General features: G+C 45.1%; 1 protein-coding gene across 2 annotated transcripts in view; it reads right to left on the reverse strand.

Annotated features, from left to right (window-relative positions):
• LOC306932394 (seizure protein 6 homolog) overlaps positions 1-19,870 on the reverse strand; it is a 172,277-nt gene that overhangs the window by 82,211 nt on the left and 70,196 nt on the right. For both annotated transcript variants that reach the window (XM_079514186.1, XM_079514185.1), the window contains exons 2-3: positions 18,651-19,304; positions 17,137-17,267 (exon numbers count right to left, since the gene is read on the reverse strand). In XM_079514186.1, the coding sequence (XP_079370312.1) occupies positions 17,137-17,267; positions 18,651-19,304 (785 nt within the window). The remainder of the gene's footprint in view (positions 1-17,136; positions 17,268-18,650; positions 19,305-19,870) is intronic.

A 19,870-nucleotide genomic window follows, 5' to 3' on the forward strand; every position in this document is an offset into this window, starting at 1 on the left:
TGTGTGTGTGTGTGTTTGCGTGCGACGCGCGTGTGTGCAGTGTGCACCACTGAATTGTGCTGTGAACTAGTTCATGTGTCTGTGTGTAATGCTTGAAGGACTAAGTTGTGCAATACAAATGTATGCTTTCTTCTTCCAAAGAAGTGTTTTATGTGTTTGGAATGGATATATTCGTATTGCCGTTATTTGTTCCCTATACACGGTATCACTCCCCACCGCCGTGTGGGAGGCATATACACACATCTTCCCACAGAGACTCTAACATGCGTATCTGTGTGCCAACATTCACACTCGCAGACACACACTAATTCATTCACTCCTCACTAAATAATTCACACAAAATGACTCACACATATTGAAAAAAGGACCGCAATGCAAAATATCCAGTTGGCTTTATTGCGTTTTATCCTTTTGCTGGGCTAATGTTTACATCTGCGCTGTCGGGAGGATACCACTTAACTCCATTTTTGTGTTTTTTTATATTTATTTTCATAAATAAAAAAGCTATCTAACACCCTTCATGTCTGTGTGTTGTTAAAAAATGTTGAACCAATGTAAAGTATCAAAAACCGCTTAGGAAAGAACCTCTCAACTCCACTGCATCCTCAAGCTGTCTGTAAAAGCAACTAACTCCACCCCCCCCCCCCCTCCCCTGCGAGGCAGGGTTTTCCCCCCGTAGTCTGTTAAAGGTACAGTAACTATATACCTGTTTATGAAACTTAGCACTGACACTAATGTTATGAAAACAATTAAATCTATTACTAAAATCTATGTAATGATTTCTGAGGAGAGCAAAATGTGACAAGAAATGAGTTCATACAGCATTTCTCTCACTAGTTTACTGAAACTACAACCCTGTCTCCGCCAATCCCTCTTTGTAAAAGTAATTGTCTCTAAGTTAAAGCAGGGGTTCTCAACGTTTTTGGCCGGGGACCCCCGGAAATGCTTTGGCAATGTCTCGGGACCCCCAATATAAATTGACTGCTACAATACACCATAAATAAATACTGAAACCAGATATAATCATTAGGGAAGGTGTATGCAATGCATGCACTATGTGTAGGCCTACTATATGTAAACTCTTCATTTCCATTTTCCAGCCATTCAGTTGCAAAGAAAAAATAAGCTTTTTTTTTTTTTGAAAATAATTTGGGGACCCCCCAAAATAATTTGGCGACCCCCTGAGGGGTCGCGACCCACGGGTTGAGAACCCCTGAGTTAAAGGACCACTTCACCAATGTTCAACCTATCTTCATATAATTGGTCCTCACTAATGTTCATGATAAAATGCCACAAGCTTTTTCTACTCCGTCTGTGTCTCATGGGAGGGCTGTGGGCAGTTCAGAAACCCGTCCACCAGTGACATCATCGATGGGGAATCCAAGCTAATAGAAACGGCAGGCTTTCTATTCCTGAAAAGTTGCAATGTGATAATGGAAGCCATCGTTCTCACGATAATACAAATCTAAATATTGTTTTAAAAAAAAATCACAGCCCTCCTATGAGACAGACTGAGTAGAAAGAAATTGTGCTATTTTATCATGAACATTAGTGAGGACCATTTATATGAAGATACATTGAAAAGTGGTGAAGCGGTCCTTTAAGTCCTGCATATTATTGATGAATGAAGGAGAAAACCCTCATATCTCCACTAGAGCTTGAAGTGGCGATAATATAATGACACATGCAAGTAACTGACAATATGCAAAGTAAGAATACTGAACAAACGTTTTTTTTTCATTTCCTGAAAAATGAAAATTTTGGACTTCTATGTGGTTTCTTCCCGACAGCAGATATGTTACATTGTCAATAAAGATGACAAAATCAAATGTGTGTGACTGTGTGTGTGAGTGTGAAAGAGTGTGTGTACGAGTGTGTGCTGTCAGCTCTGAATTGTCCTTGTGTGCGTGCGTGCGTGCGTGCATGCGTGCGTGCGTGCGTGCGCTTTATTTCTGCATATATGCTATCTGAACCTTGCATATGCCTGTGTGTACAGTACGTGCATCTGAGTGTTTATGTGAGTGCACGTTCATACATGCGTGCGTTTGTGTGTATATGTCTTGGAGAAGGGTAAATCAAAGGCTGATGTGCAGGGCTGCATAGAGCTGATAGCTGACCCATCAAGCACACACACACACACACACACACACACACACACACACACACACACACACACACACACACACACACACACACACACACACACACACACACACACACACACACACACACACACACACACACACACACACACACACACACACACACACACACACACACACACACACACACACACACACACACACACACACACACACACACACCAGAGAGGATTTCAGAAGTGCAGTGCTGCACTCAGCTGCACAGCTAAATAAATAAATAAACTGCCTCGGCCACAAACGCACACCTCAAATCCTCAGCCCACAATAGCCTATATACTACAAAAGACGGGGGCGAGAGCAGAGAGGCCAGTGATGGCGGAGCCGGAGAGGAGCCAACTTCTATTCCTCGCTCTTCGCTCTCCCACCAGTCAGTCAGACACTCTACCTCTGCCCTCGCCTTGCCTGGCGTCAGCCATAATGGTGAAATGAATTGGCCCGGCCGGCGTGGCCATGACTTTTCTTAAACACTCTCTAGAGGACTTCTGTCTGTCTCTCTGAAGAGACGAGACAGATGGATGGAAGGTGGGAAGGCAGCCAGCGAATGTACGACACAGACTCGCTATAGTCCATCATTCTAACCATAAATTATTATCAGATCAACTTTCATAACTGTAAACTCGAAAATGCTTTGGCAATGTCTCGCCCCGCCCCGCCCCCTCCCGACCCCCAATATAAATTGACTGCTACAATAACCTTAATAATAGAGACAATACACCTTAAATAAATACTGAAACCAGATATAATCATTAGGGAGGTGTTTGCATGTACTATGTGTACTATATGTAAACTCTTCATTTCCATTTTCCAGCCATTCAGTTGGAAGAAAAAAAATCACACCCGTGTGAACTGAGTGGTGTAAGGTATTATATAGCCTGATCAGCTGTGGTCTGACGTAATGTCTGACGTAATGAAATCAGCATCAACCAATCAGCATCAACCATGCTCATTTTTTGAGCACAGACAGACAGACTAACAAAGCCAGTTGTAGGAGTGGTTTACACCACTCAAAAAGAGAGAACCCCTGGACTACACTAAACTCAAACCAAAGCAAAGTAAAGTATAAAGTAAATGAAAGGTACACTATGATGATGATGATGATGACGACGTGTACTGTATGTGAAACAAATGCCAAAGTGTTCTGTAGCACACAGCATTTAAAAAACAGAAAACGCATTACAGTGAGAAAACAGCTGAGAACAACCGCAATCAGTCTGTTTTTTATTTCTCACAACATTGCCCAGGTGCGCCATGGCAGCAGCAATTACAGCGAGGCAGCAGAGAAGTGACTCCCCAGCCGACATATTAAGTGCATCTCTGTGTTCTCCCCTGGCGTGTGTTAACAGAGGCTCCATGTGGAATCCTCTAATTGAACTCTTCTGAGGTCTTCATGGTGTTGTGATGATGGCTAAAGTGCAGTCAAACAGCCAATGGAGGAGAAAAACAGGGCCAGGAAGGAAAACACGACAACACAACGAACCTCCTGCCCTCTCACACACTGTTTGGTTCTTATGTGGTTCATATATTTAATATTTATCCCTTCATAAACTCCCAATGCGGGGAAGCACTGAGAAGCGGCATATCATATTCCAGGCAGGGGGAGTGCAGAATGGTCAAAAGATTATTTCCTGCATGGCCCAAGGAGGAAAGGATGATAAAGGAGACGGAGATGGAGTGAGAGAGATAGAGATGGGAGAGGAGAGAGGGTGGGGGACTGAGAGAGATAGAGATGGGAGAGGAGAGAGGGTGGGGGACTGGGGGTACAGTGAGAGAGATAGAGATGGGAGAGGAGAGGAGAGGGTGGGGGACTGAGAGAGATAGAGATGGGAGAGGAGAGAGGGTGGGGGACTGGGGGTACAGTGAGAGAGATAGAGATGGGAGAGGAGAGGAGAGGGTGGGGGACTGAGAGAGATAGAGATGGGAGAGGAGAGAGGGTGGGGGACTGGGGGTACAGTGAGAGAGATAGAGATGGGAGAGGAGAGGAGAGGGTGGGGGACTGAGAGAGATAGAGATGGGAGAGGAGAGAGGGTGGGGGACTGGGGGTACAGTGAGAGAGATAGAGATGGGAGAGGAGAGGAGAGGGTGGGGGACTGGGGGTACAGTGAGAGAGATAGAGATGGGAGAGGAGAGGGTGGGGGACTGGGGGTACAGTACGATGGGAGAGGAGAGGGTGGGGGACTGGGGGTACAGTACGAGATGGAGAGGAGAGAGGGTGGGGGACTGGGGGTACAGTGAGAGAGATAGAGATGGGAGAGGAGAGGGTGGGGGACTGGGGGTACTGGGGGTACAGTGAGAGAGATAGAGATGGGAGAGGAGAGAGGGTGGGGGACTGGGGGTACTGTACGAGATGGAGAGGAGAGGGTGGGGGACTGGGGGTACTGTACGAGATGGAGAGGAGAGAGGAGAGAGGGTGGGGGACTGAGAGAGATAGAGATGGGAGAGGAGAGAGGGTGGGGGACTGGGGGTACTGTACGAGATGGAGAGGAGAGGGTGGGGGACTGGGGGTACTGTACGAGATGGAGAGGAGAGAGGAGAGAGGGTGGGGGACTGAGAGAGATAGAGATGGGAGAGGAGAGAGGGTGGGGGACTGAGAGAGATAGAGATGGAGAGGAGAGGAGAGAGGGTGGGGGACTGGGGGTACTGTACAGTACAGACTGAGAGAGATAGAGATGGGAGAGGAGAGGGTGGGGGACTGGGGGTACAGTGAGAGAGATAGAGATGGGAGAGGAGAGGGTGGGGGACTGGGGGTACAGTGAGAGAGATAGAGATGGGAGAGGAGAGGGTGGGGGACTGGGGGTACAGTGAGAGAGATAGAGATGGGAGAGGAGAGAGGGTGGGGGACTGGGGGTACAGTGAGAGAGATAGAGATGGGAGAGGAGAGAGGGTGGGGGACTGGGGGTACAGTACGATGGGAGAGGAGAGAGGGTGGGGGACTGGGGGTGCAGTACGAGATGGAGAGGAGAGAGGGTGGGGGACTGGGGGTACTGTACGAGATGGAGAGGAGAGGGTGGGGGACTGGGGGTACAGTACGAGATGCAAAGAGTGTATGCGTGACAATGCATGCGTGTCGTGAGTGTGTATACATGAGCACGTGCGTGGGTGTGATGTTAAAAATCACACCCGTGTGAAGTGAGGGGCGCTCGAATCATCGTACATCATCGTACATCATCATCAAGAATGGTGGTCCCTTATTGGCCAAGGGTTCCCACCGACATACGTACATATGCCAATTTGCTCAGACACATACTGTATGATGTAAATTCTCCATCCATTGTCAATGGCATTTAATGTTTGTGTTCAGACAGAATCCACACTATAGCTGTTTATAGGAGGGCCCCTAAAAAAACAAAGACAAGACAATGAGATCGATGTGGTTTATACACGCTTCATAGAGTTGGAGGTGAGGACATCAAAGAAAATCACACCCATGTGAACTGAGTGGTGCAACTCCCCTCTCATGACAGAAACAGTGTTTATTCATGCAGTGAAAAGCTTAAACCCCCTTATGGCCACCCTAATTAACAGTGGATTGTGCCTTCTACCTGCACTATTCATATTTTTAATTCATCATTTTAATGCCAATAGAAAAATCCGTGATATACACACTATATCTCATTTTCACGGGGCAAGACTATAGTATTAGACACTCAGTCCTGATGGTGGCGGTAACTTCCCCATTATGCCGATTTTGACCGAATCTGGCGATGTCATTTCCGGTTAAACAGAACAGAACAGAACAGAACAGAACCGGACGGACGGACGGACGGACGGACGGACGGACGGACAAGACAGACAGACAGACAGACAGACAGACAGACAGACAGACAGACAGACAGACAGACAGACAGACAGACAGACAGACAGACAGACAGACAGACAGACAGACAGACAGACAGACAGACAGACAGGGCAGTGAGAGAGGAGAGGACCGGAGAGGACCGGTTGTTGTACTGAATATGGCTGCAAGAGCTGTTTGACTTCTGTTGAGTGAGCCTTAGTGTAAACATCAGAGTCACAAGAGAGAAACAGAGGCTTATTTCCGGATGCGAGCGAAGATAGGACTGGATATCAGTCTGGTCTGCGCACCACAAGACTTTTAATGTTATACTCTACGGGTTATAAAACGATTCAGCCAATGTTTGTCTGCCATGCACACACACACACGTTCACATGAGCGCTTGGTTACACATGCACTCACACACATTTTAGCTATACCGTGCTTTCAAATGACCTTGAAGTACTTTGAAACAGGAAACGGGCACGGCGTGTAAAACCAAAACGGAGGCCAGGTGAAAGCGTGGATCCACTCGGCTTTGAGGGTTTGTATGTTTGTGGTTGTGGGGTGTGTGTGTGTGTGTGTGTGTGTGTGTGGGGGGGGGGGGGGGGGGGGCATACAATATCCTTTCCAGCAGCCAATGACATCCCACCAAGATCTCGCTATCTAATCAACCTCTCCCCCGTTCTAATCCTCAGGTACAATCTATTGCTTCCAATTTCCTGCGGTCGGGAAGGCAATCACAAGGGGCAGGCGGGACATTTTAATGGTTACTTTGGAGAATATGGGCTGTGGGCCACAGGGGCTCATTATGAGACTCTCTTATTACATTGATGATTACTTTGACTGATTTGAACTTTTGAAGTATAGGCTATGATGACAAAGGGACATGGAATAAGGCTGCTTTAATCATGTGATTTGCTGCAGATTAATTAAAACGACCATCCTCAAATATAAATATTAAACAGTGACAGAAATGGAAAGACAATGTTTACAAAGGTGGTCATCAGTATTGTTTATGGCTACTGCTGCAAAATCATATCATGACGGGGCATACTGGTGGGCATGAGCCAGATGAGCCACTATATAACCATATAAATAAGGCGATTGAATGATGATATGTATAATCATTTTCTTTTTGGAGTTTATTTTGTGTGTGTGTGTGTGTGTGCGTGCGTGCGTGCGTGCATCCGTGCGTGCGTCCATGCGACCGTATTTCTTTGCTCTGTTATGGTGTTTTGTATTATGATGAACTTTTGTGTATGTGTTGTCTGTGGGGTTGTACGTTATAAAAACAACTTGAAAATCTCTTCTCATTGTGGCCCCTCTCTTCTCTCCCTCCCCTCCAGTCTCTATGCAAATAAAGGTGAAATGCTGAAAAATAATATTAATACAAGACGTCTAGTGATTTTTCTCTCCGCAAGTATAGCTCCTCCATAACACCACTGTGTTTCGCCTAGTGCTTATTAATCTATTTTGACCTGAGATCAGATTCTAAAAATGTCTTCTACATCCTGACAGTTTTCTGAAAAAGATATGTTTCTATGTCAGTCGTTCTTCGATTTTTCAAAAATAGCAGACCTACAAGCTCGTAGCGCGCCACTCGGTGGCGCGCTATGAGCTTGTAGATCTGCTATTTTTCAATAGCTAAAGCATAACATAATGCTAACACCAAAAGGGGTTCCCGCCCAAAATGGGTTAATGCAGAAACGTACAATATAAAAAGGATTTGACAAGCTCAAGTTGAATCGTTACAGCCCCGTGCTCTTTGTAGAATTGCATTACCTGGTATATATTACAGCAGCTGCTACTACCAGTACAGGGAAGAAAAACAAACATGGGGGAAAAAAATGTCACTAAGATCCTTCAGTGTCCACCATGAAATCCTTTTCCTTTCCAACAGCCAGGATGCTCTGCTGCAGTGGCGTGCACAGACATTTAGAGGGGCAGGTGCTCAAGTGAAAAAAGGGCACCTTGTGCAGCGCGTGGAACCGGCCGGTTGCCTTAATAGTGTGAGATTTATAGATTTTGGGGCCTAAATAATATATTAGAAGCTTTTTATCAAGAATTGATCAATGTCACCATGGTCCACATAACTGTACTGTGTACACTGTACAAAAAAAATAAAAAATAATACGCTTTTTTTTTTTTTTAAGGGCACATTGCCAAAAGGGCAGGGGGTGCTCTAGCACCCCCTAGTGTCTATCTGTGCACGCCACTGCTCTGCTGTATCAAATAGAAAACGCCCTGCACTGTAACACCTAGGTGATGCTCTAGCTGATTATACAGTATGCTTGCTGAGCGTCCAGTTTCGTCAAAGTGCTACTGTGCAATTAACTCTTTGAAGGAGACTCGCCCGAGTCAGCGCCACAACCCCCACCCCACCCGCCGCCCTTGACACTACACAAAGTAATGAATGAGCCAAAGGGTGAAGACATGCATGTTTATGGTAATGGCCCTCATACATAATGTAGCCTACCAATCGCAGGCAGCCTCGGTTGAATTAATTATGCCCTGTTTCGGATGTAACCTGCCTTTGGTGCGTCGTCAGTCGTGTCTTGTTTTCCCGCCTCTTATGTCATTTAAAATGCATGGATTTATTAGTCTCTGTGACAAAAAGTTACATTTATGAACCTAGACACACAAACATGGACCGGCACGTTAAACGCCGTAGCATGCAGCATCCACCCAGATATTCTTTTACGAGCGTAAAGTAAAGCTGTAATGTGTGAGACCTTGAGATGTGTTGCATTGTGCAAAATGCCTCGAAGCAATTGGGCGAGCGGCTCTCACAGGAAATGAATGCTACCTATTCCTCTCGCAGACTGTCACAGTGGTGACAAATGCCCTGTAATCAATCTCTGCCATCTATCCAGACAGAGACTGAAGATAGAACTGTGCTTTATTGAACTGAGGTGGAGTCTGGCTCAGCTGCGGCAGTTGAGTATATTGATTGATCAGTCGATATCCCGCACTATCCGCGGCATTAGAGCGCTCCGTAAAGATCCTGTCCCACTGGGTCCTGTGCTGACTGGTGTTTAAACCGGCCTCTGCCTGCTCTCAGAGAGACCGCTTTGGGGAGATTACTGATTAGCCTCGGCTCTCATCTCTGCTACGTTCAGCTGGGGGATTCATCCGTTGGTTATTATGTGCTGGCGAGCTGCACTGGGAACCACACTCATTAAAACGTATAGGCCAGAACGCGGCCATGAGTCACCCCAATCCACAAGCTTCTCAGCTTAGACCAATATCAATGCACACTATTGATTTTGGCTTCTGTGCCTGTTGTATCGCACGGAGATCACTGTAGAGTGTTTCCATTCTAATCAAAAGGAGACTCTCGCTGTCCAAATGCTTGGTTTAGTACCTGGTTAAGGCAGCTGGTTCCAGACTCGCACAAACTATGTGGATCTGGGATGGTGTTTGCTCTTGTAACAAGAGGGGAGTCTGTCTGAGTCTTGTCTGTCCCCTACGGCCTACGCTGTCTCCACTCTCATCCAAGGTGACAGTTTCTAAAGAAATATGGGATAAAGGGAGGTCTAGAGCTGTGGTTCATAGAGTAGTAAAGGTCCCCATCTTCACACTGACAGGTTTATGTCAAGGACCCCCAAATTAACATGTATTTGGCCACATGTCCATCTGAAAATATGTTGTGCCAGAGATCCCCAAAAGAAAAGATTTGTGTTATCATTTTTTCAAAATCATTCTGATTATTATTATCATGATTTCTTTTTATGATGTTTTGAAAATAGTTCTGCAAGCTCACAACAGGCTGCATTGCTATATTTCAAATAGCCACATTATGAAACTAATTTTGCTAGAACCCACCCAACAAGAAAAAAGAAATTGAAGGCAGCAGTGATTATAGGAAATAAATCATGTTTAGTTAGATTGGTGAGTGATTGATTACAATTAATAATAGGATATACAATGGTTAGTTTGTAAATTTGTTGTAATGTAATATATTTTCTAGAATGCATGAAGACTGAAAGCTTCAATTATTTTTGTTTTGTTTTGTTTTTAACTATGTAATGACAGAATTACATTGTATCATGTTTTAATTTGATTGTATGAGTGTTTGAACCCCAGGAAGAGTCTAGTCTTCACTGTAGTGAGGACTAATGGGGATCCGTAATAAACAATAAACAAGAACCCACTCAAGGATCCCTGGCAATCCCCAGATGCAACTTTAATTGCGACATATATACTGTACTTATAACCAGCAGCGGTGCCCGGCAGACCTCCATCAGTGACCGCGGGCTGTCACTATGAAACTGCTCATAATCAATAGGCTGTTGCCATGACCACCACCACTCACTGCAGGGACCTGCCTGAACAACAAGTGTTCATTAGGGAACTCTCACAGCCTTAACACATATTCATCTTCATACAAAAGGTCAACATCTGACACTGCATTTTACATGGAGACAAATTCACCCATTACATGATGCAACTACTACTACTACTACTACTAGGTGAAAGAAAATACCTGAAATCAGTAGAAACAGCAACATATTTTAGATGGGAGGAAAAAAAACATACATAAATAAATAAATACATATTTATAAAATATAGGCTACTGTATGTACGGTAGCCTATACTATATAAAGAAATGTTTCAGATTATGCAGAAGACTTTTGTGAGAAAATCTATGGAGAGAAATATATTTTTACCATCCAGAATATACAGCATCTAAAGTGAAATTAGATGAAATTTTCAGGTCTGCTATTTAGTTATGCTAGCTAGATACAAAACACCGGCAACAAAAATAACACACTCGAAGCCCCTCACTGAAGTGAGGGGCGCTCTTATCGCCATAGATCATCATAGATACATCACATTCCGTACTCAGCCACTCAAATCATTTCAAATGTGGTACACAGAAACACACTAGATGGGCATAGGAGGGGCTAGCGCGCCCCTCAAACATAATTGTGGATCTTGGGAACCATATGGGAAGTTGGGAACGGTGTGGCTCAAATGAGGATCAGATCTGGATCCCTGGCTTCATGTGGCCAAGCTCTCGATCAGCCTGATCAGAGACTGACTGACTTTCATTATAAAAGGTAAGTCAAATATTTTAAAAAGCACAAAGCATTATGTGCGTGAGAAGAAAAGAAAATAGTGGATGAAATGGAAACGAATAATCTCAAAATAAAATGTCAGGCTTTATCGGCCGATTTTGACAAGGTTTTCCACTGACACTCTGTGATACGTCACACGTTTGGATCACATGACCAGAAAAAATTATGTTTGTTATCGATTACGATAAGTTGGGAGTACAATGTGTTAAGCTGTAATACTTTTGTGTGACAGCTGATGGTCCAATCATGGGCAAGAAGAATTTAAATCCCGCCTGTGCATGCAGTCCCACTGAAACGGGTCAGCAATAGATGGCAAGTCAAGCTGCGAAAGGTTGAAATCTTTCACAGTTGGAATCAGCTTGCTGATCAAGCGGGCTGATACATTTATTGTGGAAAACGGATTCGTATACCTACGATTTTCACGGCACAGCAGCACGGCACAGCCCTGTAGTAGAAAAAGGCCATTGGAGTAATGTGAACAGGAAGCTGATGTTATGCAGACTCCACGTTGCCACAAGCTCTTATTATGTCGTAAGATAAGGGTTGTGACCGTGAGCTCCTTCGCATTTCTTCTAAGCGTGGCCAGGCGAGGGAGAGGTGATTGAATAAGGCTCACCTCAGGACAATACGCTCTCTCTCGCTCTCTCTCTCGCTCTCTCTCTCTATCTCTCTCTCTCCTCTTCTGCCAGAGGCAATTTTCACATATGATACAGTATACTGAAGGCCTACTCCCAACCGTCCTCACATTCGCATTATGCATTCTGCACATTACTATGTACACTAGTAGTACAGTACAGTATCAACTGTGAATTACAATAAGGCATAAGGAAGAGGCTGCTGCTTCAGTTTCCCTACCAGAGCTACAGTATTTGATAAACATTTTTTCACCCGGTGCCTAATTGCCTAAGGCGTAATCTTGGGCGCTACTCCACCCTCTGCCAACCTGGGGAGAGCCCCGAACTGAGCACATGCTTCCTTCAATGCAATGCGCAGGCTGCTTCTTATCACCTGACAGGGGGGGGGGGGGGGGGGGGGAGTTTCCCCCCGGTAGGATGTAGCGCATGGAAGGAACATGTTATTCAAACCAGTTCCTTTCCCTCCATCAGGTTCCCTGGCTGGCCAGGGAGAGGCAGTATAGAGAGACCAGGGTTACTGCATGTTTTTGTGAGGGTCCCTAGGGGACAAGGGGAGAACATGCAAACTCCACACAGAAAGGCCCTTTCGTCAACCCCTTCCTAGGGTATGGGCACTGGACGCAGAGTGGAACGCCCCCCAGGGGCCAGCGCCCACAGCGTCCCTGGAGGGAATGGAATACAGGACCTTATCTATGAGGCGACAATACTATACCGACTGTGCGCAACAGTGCCCCTAATCATCAAATTCCCAATTCAATAATTAAATGTGAGACAAAATTAATGTTGACTGTGGAATACCGGTAATCCTCTCTTTAACAATGTAGTTTTCGCTAAAAAAAAATAAACAGAGAAAGATAAAAGATGACCAAATCAGGCCGCCAAGATTCCAGTGAAGCCGACAAAGACCTTTGAAGTAGATTAATTAATGAATGTGATTTCTAGATAAGACAAATTAGAATCCTACGCTGTTTAAGCGTAACAGCACCAATTGACCCTCCAGTTCCATCAAACATCGTTGATGCGTGTCCGACATTAGCCCAATTCCACATTTGTTTAGCCCGTCCATCTGGGGAGGCTGAACTCCTTTAATTTAGTTAAGAGAAGCTGAGAGGACGTTTTCGTCAGGGGATGCTTAACCCATTTTAGGCGGGAACCCCTTTTGGTGTTAGCGTTATGTTATGCTTTAGCTATTGAAAAATAGCAGATCTACAAGCTCATAGCTTGTAGATCAAGCTCGTAGCGCGCCACTCGGTGGCGCGCTACGAGCTTGTAGGTCTGCTATTTTTGAAGAATCGTGAAAAGTGACATGAAAGTGTTTGAGAACGACTGACATAGAAAAACAGTCAGGATTTAGAAGGCATTTGTAGAATCGTTCTCGGTCGAAATGGGTTAAGGAGGTCCGTAAACAAAACAAAGGCTGAAGACAGATAATCCATAAGCAATTAATTAACGTCTGCAAACCCGGCCGCAGCCATACATCGCCGTCACTTTGAATAATGAACGCAAGAGGGGAGATGAGGCCAGGAGGGATGGAGGGAGAGACGAGACAACTGGATCTATTTAAACGCAGGTACTGCACAATACAGGTTTAGTTTCTCCTTTCCTCTCCTCTCAATACAGTCTTCTCTCCTTTCCTGTCCTTTCTAGTCCAGGCTTATCTCACCCCCCCCCCCCCCCCCCCCCCCCTCTAGTCCAGTCTCCTCTCCTGCCCCCTTGTCTCCTTCTCCCCCTTATCATCCCTCTAGTCCAGTCTCCACTTCTCTGCTGTGGAGACAGGAGGCAGCTGGGACGCATCATTGAAGATGATTTGCACCACATATTCATTTTTCACCCTAAATTTATTAGCCCCGGCATCTGGAAGGTCAGCCGGGTAATGGCCATTGTATATTTTATGAGCAGCAGGAAGCAAAGCTCTGGGAGTTAATCATGTGGATGGTAGGGGAGGCGTTCAGGTAGCAGGCAAAAGGCGCCGCTTAAATCACTGCGTCAGCCTCCTCTCAAAAGGTCAGACGCCTTGCAACCACACTCAAAAATATGAGTGGGTAGAGAGGCTATAATCATCAGAAGCAACTTCTCATCGTCTGTGTTTCAGCACGGACGCAATCGTGTGACGTTGGGGACCTGTGATCGCCACAGCCTCTTGGTGTTCACCCCACCAAGGAGCATGAGTACTATATGCCATTTAGGCCTAACGTCGAAATAAATAAAAAGTCTTCTGAAAGAATATAATATTCAAAGATTTGTGCCACATTTTCACGATTTTTCAAAAAAATAGCAGACCTAAAAAAAAAAAAGTCTTCTAAATTCTGACAGTTTTCTGAAATACCTATGTTTCTGAATCAGTGGTGGTCAATATTTCATGTCAGGGACCCCAAAAATGATATGTAATTGGCCTCCGACCCCTATCTGAAAATATGTTGTTCCAGGGACCTCCCCAGAAGCAACGATTTGAGTTAAAAACGTTCGTTCTGAAAAAATATATATTCCACATTTTTGACGATTTTTCCTACAAGCTCGATTTTTCCTACAAGCTCGTAGCGCGCCACTCGGTGGCGCGCTATGAGCTTGTAGGTCTGCTATTTTTCAATAGCTAAAGTATAACATAATGCTTAGTTAAAACACCAAAAGGGGTTCCCGTACAGAATGGGATATAATCAGAGCCTCCCACCAATCTCATACAAGCAACTGAAGAGGCTGCATCTCTAGACATGAACAGCCCCTTTAGAATTCAACAGCCGCCATAAAAGAAGAAGCATATCTGTGTTCAGTTTCCATCCTCAAGCCTAAAAGATGCTTATAAGAGTGTTGACTTAAGCTGGCTGAGATGTGGGGACAGATAATCATATAAATACAATGCAAACTTTTCTCATAGACCTTTTAATCCAAAATCTATTTATCTTTTCAACATAACTTGAAGAAAACAGTAAGCTGGCTTCCTGAAATAAGTCGGGATAAATAAAAGCTTATTTTATGTTGACATGAGGTTTATCTGCAAAATATTTCTGCTTAAATTATTTTGATAAAATACAGTATATACTCATGATTCAGAGGAAACAGGGTGCTACAAAACCTAATCCAATCTGTCTGCCATTAAAATGCTAATTGTAAACATCGACCTGTAAGCAAACTGAAGTCACGCTGTTTTCAACAATCTAAACAGTGCTGTGATTTGGACACACATGGTGTGACGGCCCTGCCCCCTCTGCCTCACTGTAGGCTAGGGCAGCCTCTGTGATGGCCGAGTGGAGCAGGCCGTCAGACCATTATTGTGCTCACCTGAGGTGGGTGGAGCTTAGGGCAGTATATAGGGAGCTCTCCTGGCTGCAGCTCACTCTCTCTCTGTCCTCCCTGCAAGCTAGATCTGCTTGGGTTGCCACCTGGCCCAAGGGCCTAACCAACCTTTTGTCTAAATTGTGTTTTGCACCATTTAATACAACACACACACAGCACTCTCCAAACATCCATACACTGCAGACATTACTGATAACTGATATCCTCACATCCCACCCTTCATTATTTGCTATTCTTTAATTACTTTACTCTAATAAATATCATTACAAAACGTTTATGCTCTTGTGTGGACTCCCTGTTTTTGCCATGCATCCCCTAGTGCATGGCACGAGGAATTCCGTCCAAAAGCAAGTTTGGAGAACAATAAATCACACCTTTAACGTGCATATAAACCAAGCAAGCACAGGCCAGGATCACGCTATTGATTTAACTGTCAACACGTTGCCCTGCACGGATGCAAATCCATTTAAATGCCTAAATAGCATGTCCATAACCACTAATGTGTTTCATGATGGACAAAATATATTTAGTTTTTAATGGAACTTTTGACACATGCCTGATTAATAATAATGTTTATTGTCCCGAAGGACATTCATCTTCACAGGTCTGTTCAACACCCACAACAAAACAACTAGTACAGAAAACACAATACCAAGACAATACAAAAACATGAGGTCCCCACAGCCCACTGTATACAGAACCATGGTATCGGCGGGCCACGATGGCTGAACTCCTACTAAAACAGACTTTTTTCCATGGCAAGGTTTTGTATCTTTGTCCTGATGGCATGAGGGTGAAACAGTGATACAGGGGATGATCAGTGTCATGTGATATTGAAAGTGCTAGCCTTAATGTTCATATCAGAAAGTGTAGGTGTGAGAAGTCAGATTATCTTGGAAGCAATATGGGCAATACTGAATACTGTGTACATCATTAACCTTAGAAAAGTAATTACATAGATACTTGGCTACTACATATTGTTTACAATTTTGTGAAGTACACAGATTTGAATGGCCACTACACAAATGTAATAAAAATAATGAGCATGAATAATTATGAACAATAATTCTTCCATGTTCCTTAAGTCTTTAATATTTTTTGAAACTTTTAAACAGGAACAGCTACTCTCCCTATTGTTTTAGAACAACAATAGTAGCCTAATAAATGTAACAAAAGATGATTATTTTTCTTCTCGTGTAATCTCTAGCCAGACCTGGTGGTGGTGGAACACTGAACTGAAGGTGAGAAAAATCTCCCTTTTGTATGTGGAGAGATTACACTGGCATTCCGATGCAACAATACAGAAGGGGAACAATAATTGTTGTGTTCCATTATGATTGTCCGTTCATAACTCCCTCACTTATCTACGTCCACCACACTGGAACATGCTATGCACCTTTAGACATAGTTAACAGCGGCCAAACGGTTTGCGGAGCGGTCTTGTTATCGGAAGGTCGCCAGTTCGAATCCCCGGACCGTAAAAATTACCACCGCTGAAGTGCCCTTGAGCAAGGCATTGAACCCCTACCATGAAATGTTCTATGAGCAGGGCCTGGCTGGAAACAAGCATCTCGAGCTTAGTCCATTCACCCTGGGTAAACAAAGAACTTTGCTTTAACTTTGCTTTAACCACATGAACTGATTACTGTACAGTACACTTATCCATCTTTTTGTTTGTTTGTTTGGTGTTGTTCTCCTCTAAAGTGTGCATCCGGGGGATGACCATCTATTTGTTGCACTAGGGTCACATTTTACTTCATCTGCTCTTGTGTGGTCTGCTTGAACTGCCATAGATTTGTTGTGACAAATGCACCTCCCGCAGTTTGCTTTTGGGAGAAGTTTATAGTGTCCATGACACTGTGGAAAATACCAATACGATATTTGCTCTGCTCTGGAAATGCCTTCTTCTTTTTTTGTTGCCTTTTGACTGACCATACCTAATGCACCTGCAGCGCTGCACACCCACTGACAATATGTTCAGCCTCTTCCAACCCATCTGACCAGTGCACTGCGGGTACTCTGCCCTTCCATCTCCACCTGTACTTGACTTCACCTAAATGCCCAAAATATCGCCTTTAGTCTTTTTTTGTTTTGTTTTTCCTTCATAAAACAAAACAGCAAAAAAAAAAGACAGGAAAGAGATTGTAGCGAGGGCGGACTGCTAACTCAGTGAGAGACAGACGGTTTCTTACCTGGATCTCCACTCCATAGCCCATGTAGGTAGTGATAGTGTACGTGCAGTCCAATGTAGAGTAGAAACCCCCAGCCTGTGGGGGGGACTCTATGTAGCCCTCTGGTCCAGTAAGGTTGAATTGGCAGGGAACTGGCAGAGTAAACACAACATGGGAAACAATTATGGCAAGATTTGTAAAACACAATGAATGGCACTGTGTCAAGTCCCTCCATGCTGTATTGTCAAATAGAGCTTTGCTAACACTCGTAAAAAAAAAAACCTGCCAATCTATGTTTGTGCATTAATTATGCACTATGCAGACACATGCTCGACACAATAAGCATGCACATGCACGTACGTGTGTCTTTGTACATGCGTGAATCGGCTGCATGCGCATACATATTTATACATGTGTGCAAGATATGCACGCCCCCCGCCGCCCACACACACACATTTATACACACATTTATTGCACATACTGTACATTCACGCACAGACTAATTGTGTTTCAAGGTTTTCCAGCTACCGTCTGGGCTGTAGGCTCTGTGGGGGACAGACTATTCTGTGCCTGAGGTTGCTTTGAGGTCAATCTGCCCCGCCTCCTTTCCCCCTACCACCCCTCCTTCCCGCACACCCCGCCTGCTTGGTGTAAACTAAGTAAACTTTCACCAGACCGCTTCCTCATAAAGAATGCCCTCTCTGTCCCCTTGACACCTCCCCTTAGGGAGTGTCCACTTCAACATCATTACTGCACCCCCATGTTGTCATTCACCCTGCATCTCTGTGTGTCGGTGTGAGTTTCTATACCGTATGTCCCTAGGAGATGTTTTGTCTGGCTTGCTGACGCATCGAATGGCATTATCAATGACACAAAATGTCACCGTGTGACGGAACCCCTCATGGACGAGATAAATTAATCAAGGTCCTTCCTTCAGTGGCCTCGTTGTCCTTGAAGAGCCTCCGTAAATGACACAGGCCAGTCTAAATAATGATGCTCCTCTCCGTCAATCTCAGTTTTTAATAACTAATTGTCTGAGGGTCTGGGGTTCCTTACTTCACCTCTTAATTGAGGGATTTATTGTGATTAATTAATTTCAACCCTGTGGCTGTTTTGTTGAGATGCAAATAAGAGAGGATATTAGTTGAGTGTGCAACGCTGCAATTCAAAGAGGAAAATGCTTCATGACAATGACTTGTAGTAATGAGAGTTCTGATATGAAAACCACCTGGGAAAAAAGCTGAGTTGTAGCAGGCAGCTTTATTGTAATATTCAATAACTGTTCATTTCAGCCTACTTGGAATTACTATTTTATTAGCAATTGCAAGAATATTACCCAGTGATAGTAGTAAGCATTAAACGCTGGGCTGTGAATGTTTTTTCTGTGCTGGTAAAGTACATGCCTGAGTGCGTGCCTGAAGCGTGCATGGGCAGGGTTTGTGACTTCCTCCATTACTTTCTGGGAAGCATTCTGTGTTAACAGCAGCTGGACCCAGATGAATGTCCTACATTCCTTATTAAGAGTGTCGTCCTACCTGGGCTCTGCATGGTGGTGATGGTGGTAGTAGTGGTGATGGTGGTGGTGGTGGTGGTGGTGGTCGTCTCGTCGTCCACAGATGTAGCCGACAACATGCCTTCATGAGCCAGGGAGGCGTCACGGTCCAGCGAGGGTCGGTCTGCAGGCCTTCCTGCATCTCTTTCCGCTACAGTTGTAACAGCCGAGGGGGAAGCGGCGGACCTCTCCAGGTGCCCCACAGTGGTGTCTGGGTTGGGGGTGCTGGAACGAGGATCGGGCGCCAACGTGTGCACGACAGGAGTAGTTAGCATGCCTGCAGCTTCACCTCTCTCGTTGTGTCCGTCATGCCTCGCTGACGTTCCCCCGTCTCCACCAAGGTGAGTCTGGGATGGCGGGGACGAAAAGCCATCGGAGGGACCGGACACAGTCGGATGAGCGTCCGACCCCCCGCTGTCTTCGAAGTAGTGTGGCACGCCGTGCGAGGCGAGGGGCGACTGATGGGGTGGAGGGTTCCTGTACAGAGGATGATGGTTGGGGATGTTGAGGGGTGGAGCGGTGGTGACCACCGGGAACCTCCGGCCACTGTCCTGTGTGGTGGGGTACAGGCTGACCCTGCTGTCTGCACGGCTCCCCGGGGTCCTGGAGAGGCCTGGGCTGCCCTCAGAGGCAGATGCTGGGGAGACAAAGAAAAGGCTTAACGGAGAAGTAATGAGCACCGGAGTCAGTAACGATGTGCAGTACCCGTTGTACCCGTGTCAGAGTACCCGTTCCACCCATCTGTCTGTGTCCTTTTTATGCCCATATATGGAGATTTCTGGATCTGTCTCTGTGTCTGTGTCCCTTTATTCCTATATATGGAGTTCTATGTCAGACATGCCCAAATATGGAGTGTTGTGTTGTCAGAACAAGCCAGCTCCATATATGGACTAGAGCTTAATGTTTGTTTAGTCGCTAACACAAACATTAAATGCCATTAACAATAAAGAGAGTTAAATGTTTGTTTTGTCTGTGTTTTACATCACCTAATCATAGCAACATGAGTTAGACTTTAATATTAGCACCCCTCACTTCACACGGGTGTGATTTTGATCTGTTCCAGTTGAAGCTGGGGGGGGGGGGGGGGGGTTGTGCTGCAGTGCATGTTACAATGGAACTCCATTAGAACTCAAAATATAGAGATTTGCAACAAGTACAATGGATGTTACATAACCAGGCGTGCATTCCCAACTTGCATCGTCC

This window comes from Electrona antarctica (assembly GCF_951216825.1).
Source record: "Electrona antarctica genome assembly, chromosome: 11".
NCBI classification, from domain to species: domain Eukaryota; kingdom Metazoa; phylum Chordata; class Actinopteri; order Myctophiformes; family Myctophidae; genus Electrona; species Electrona antarctica.